We start from the raw sequence: 3,607 nt of genomic DNA, 5'->3' as shown, positions 1-3,607 counted from the left end.
ATGCTCGGAAATATAAAACATGCTCGACTAATTGTCGACCAAAAGGACTTCTTCAAAACATTCAACCATCAACATCAAAAAGGCAAATAAAGTTCGAACACAAATAAGTTTGAACATAAACAAAAGAAGTTCATCTACATCCAGCAAACATGAACAAAAAGACTAAGCTAGGACATCCTTGAAACGGCAACATTCTCTTCCTCTTCTTCATCTCCCGAACCATCGTCATTCTTGCTTGAAGAATCATCCTCTCCAACTTCCTCCTCAGGAGCTAGATCCCAATTTGAATCTAAAACAGGAAAAACTTCAATTGGATAACTACTCGGGAAAGGAGCTTTATCAACTGCCCATTGAGGTCTTGGAATTTTGAGTTCATCAAAAAGTCCTGGGTCAACGAAGTCCTTAAAGCCGGAAACATCTAAGGTTGGATAATGAGATAGAACATCTTTATACGCATATCTCCGACCATAGTTAAAACCGGGCCTAGCTACTTCAGCCATAAACTCCATACACTTTTTTGTTCGAACTGAGCGACGAATGACCTCATGGCAAACTTCATCACTCAGATCCTCAGTTGTTGTTGACAAGGATGATTGGGCAAGACGAGATTTGAGTTCTTCCAATTGAGCTGGAGAAAGATAGAAATTTTTCATTTGTTTTTAAGGCATTGGACTTGAAACTAATTAATAGCCCATCCATGATCTTTCTATTATTATTTTATTTTATGAGAGGTGATATTGTATTGATGAGTTTAAAATTTTAGTGGACTACACATCAAATATTGTTTTTACCGAATACAAACATTTGATAACCATCCAGCAGCATATCGGTTGTAAAATGCAAATATAGTACAACCGCAAATATTGTGTTAATAACGATTAAAAAAATTTCGAAACAACAATAAAAGAGAATTGAAGGATAGAAAAACAGATTGAGAAAGAGAATCAACCTCACCTAATTGATTGTAAATTGTAAATGCTGAGATTAGTTGCATTCTAAGGGATTATTAGATTAAGCAAAACTTCTCCCGTGTCATGTTTGTTTGTTTGTTTGGTTTATTTATTTATTTTTATTTTTATTTCTATTTTTATTATTATTATTTTTTTAATGGGTTGAAAGTCAATTTATTGAATAACTAGCTAGTACTGCTTCACAGATTTCACTTGCCGCCTTTTGTGCCTGATGGATTACCTCCTCTGGTTTCAATTTCATTCGTCATAAACTTTGTCATTTCGAGCTCTCCACTAATACCACAAGATGAAACATAGAATACTTTGTACTTGCCTATAGTGTAGAATACTTAGTGCTTGCCTATAGTGAGACTTGTCGAGGGTTGGGAATTGCTCCAATCCGATATCCAAGCTGCTAAACTCAGTTCTTGATTGCTCTTAAATGTAATTCCCAACGAGGAACCAAGCCATACTGCTCTTGCAAACTCACAGTTCTGTAAGATATTCAATTATCTCTTCTTTCCCACATAACCTGCAGCAAGGATCCACCTCAAAACCATGCTGGCCACAATTTACCCATGTAGCTAGAGCCTCATTGCAGGATCTCCACAAAAAAGCCCATATTTTTGGAAGAGTATGGGACCTATTGGTTGTCCACCTCAAAACCATACCTTTAGTTCTATTTGTTCCCATTGTTTACCTCAAAAAGTGGATGCTTTGGTTTGCCTATTTTCAATCTTCTCATTTGTTAAGACTGTTTTGACCTAGAACAGGCCATTCTTGTCTACCCCTCAAATAAATTCATCTTCCACTGGGAAGAGAGGAAGTTGAAGCTTCAAAATTCCTTGACTTATTACCAGTGGGAAAATAGATTCGATTGTTTGTATCCCAGTTACCATCCACCCTAACTAATTGCTCCACCATGAGGTACGATTCATCTCTTTTTGTCTCCTTGGGGATCATCTAATCCTTTAATCCTAGAATCCACTTATCAATCCAGATGTGGGTTTTCCTTCCATCAACTACTTTCCATCGCATTCCCTTCAATAAAGTTTCTCTGCTCACCAACACACTTCTCCAAACCCAAGATGAATTCCTACCCACCTTAGCTTTAAGGAATGAATGTAAAGGGTAGTAAATGCTCTTCATTAATATTGCCTAGTTGGATTGAGGCTCTGTTAGTAATCTCCAAGCTAGCTTAAACAACATGGTCTTATTAAATAATGAGACATCTCGAAAGCCCAATCCACCCATGTCCTTGGAGTTACACAAACGCTCCCAAGATATTCAATTAGTGTTCTTTTTCTCTGCAGTACCACCCCAAAAGTATCTCGCTGCCATTTTAGAATTCCTCTTATGAAAAGCTTCAGGCATTTTAAAATGCATTGAAGCATAATTGGAGACAGTTAGTGCTGAAATCTTAAGTAAAACTTCTTTACCTGTAGGGGATAATAACTTTTGACTTCGTCCATTCAACCGCCTATCCTCCCTATCATTTATCTCATGAAACATGGCCACTTTAGATCCACCAAACTTCGATGGCAATCCTAAATACTTACATGGTCCATTGTCATAAGGAATCTTGAGCATTTGGGAAAACCACCTTTTAAATTTAGATGGAGTATTCTGGCTAAAGCAGAGGCTAGATTTTTTTTCAGGTTAACTAATTGTCCACTCACCTTATAGTAAGTTGCCATCACTTCCTTTATGTTTTGGATCTCTTGAGGTTTTACTTCAGCAAACACCAAGCAATCATTGATGAACAACATATGTGTAAGAACAGGTCCTCTATTTTTGATTTGCAGACCATGGAGTCCATCATGAGACTTCTCTCTTTCCATCATAGAGATATATACATGAGCTCATAACACAAAAAGTGATAGGGATAGAGGGTCCCCTTGGCGTAAACCTCTAAATGGTTTCACGGTACATCTTATCACTCCATTAATTAATGAGTAACTCACCGTAGATATGCATGATAAATCAAATCAGTGAATTTCTTTGAAAAGCAAAACATTGCAATACCTTAATTATGAAGTTATGTTCCATTTGATCATAAAGCCTTTTCATATTCATCTTCATTATCACAAATCATTTCTTTCCTTTCTTCTTCTTTTTGACAAAGTGGAATACCTCATGAGCTGCTATTACATTGTCTGAGATGGTTTGCCCTTCCACAAATGCCGATTGTTCCTTTGCCATAGTTGCTTGAAGGATCCTTTTCAAATGAAGAATCAATATTGGCTAGGCTGACTGTGAAATCCCCCGGATTTCTACCCCTTTAACCCGTGGTTTCAAGACCGAGAACTTGGGCCTCGAGTCGGCGACAATTGTGGGCCATTCAAGTTGAGCCCGAAGGTTTGGAAATGGAACCAATGTTGGTGGATGACCCTTGTGATGATTCAACAACTCTCCTAGAGTTTAAGTGAAGAGAAGATTAATCACGATGGTATAAAAGGGTGATGATGGAGAATCCAATTGATGCGAATAAGATATCAAATCGAAGATCATCGAAAGATCTTTCCATCAAGCCAAAAATCATCGAATTCGGAGTCCGTTTGAGGATCCAACCATGGACCGGTCGGTTGGGTGAACCAACCCCTCACCCCATGTTCTGTTTAGGGGCAAAAACGAAATTTTGGGTTTTTAAACCCTAT

The 3,607-nt window shown here is 37.7% G+C and overlaps 1 protein-coding gene across 1 annotated transcript; it reads right to left on the bottom strand.

The window, feature by feature from the left end:
- Nucleotides 1-2,237: 2,237 nt before the first annotated feature.
- Nucleotides 2,238-2,791, bottom strand: LOC149018523 (uncharacterized). The gene is made up of 2 exons (XM_089153907.1): nucleotides 2,630-2,791; nucleotides 2,238-2,531 (listed from the first exon to the last, which is right to left on the bottom strand). The coding sequence occupies exons 1-2, from the start codon at nucleotides 2,789-2,791 to the stop codon at nucleotides 2,238-2,240; spliced, it is 456 nt and encodes a 151-aa protein (XP_089010033.1).
- Nucleotides 2,792-3,607: the final 816 nt, after the last annotated feature.

The sequence above is a fragment of the Hakea prostrata genome, chromosome 4, assembly GCF_041222555.1.
Source record: "Hakea prostrata isolate BN-2017 chromosome 4, UWA_Hpros_2, whole genome shotgun sequence".
NCBI lineage: Eukaryota > Viridiplantae > Streptophyta > Magnoliopsida > Proteales > Proteaceae > Hakea > Hakea prostrata.
This window is presented reverse-complemented; position numbering and strand designations above follow the sequence as displayed.

Bases quoted from the DNA above. Each gene is read 5' to 3' on its own strand.
- LOC149018523 (XM_089153907.1), bottom strand. From the start codon at position 2,791: ATGGAAAGAGAGAAGTCTCATGATGGACTCCATGGTCTGCAAATCAAA. The intron at 2,532-2,629 runs GTGAGTGGACAA...CAAATGCTCAAG, and splicing joins TGATGGCAACTTACTATAAG to ATTCCTTATGACAATGGACC.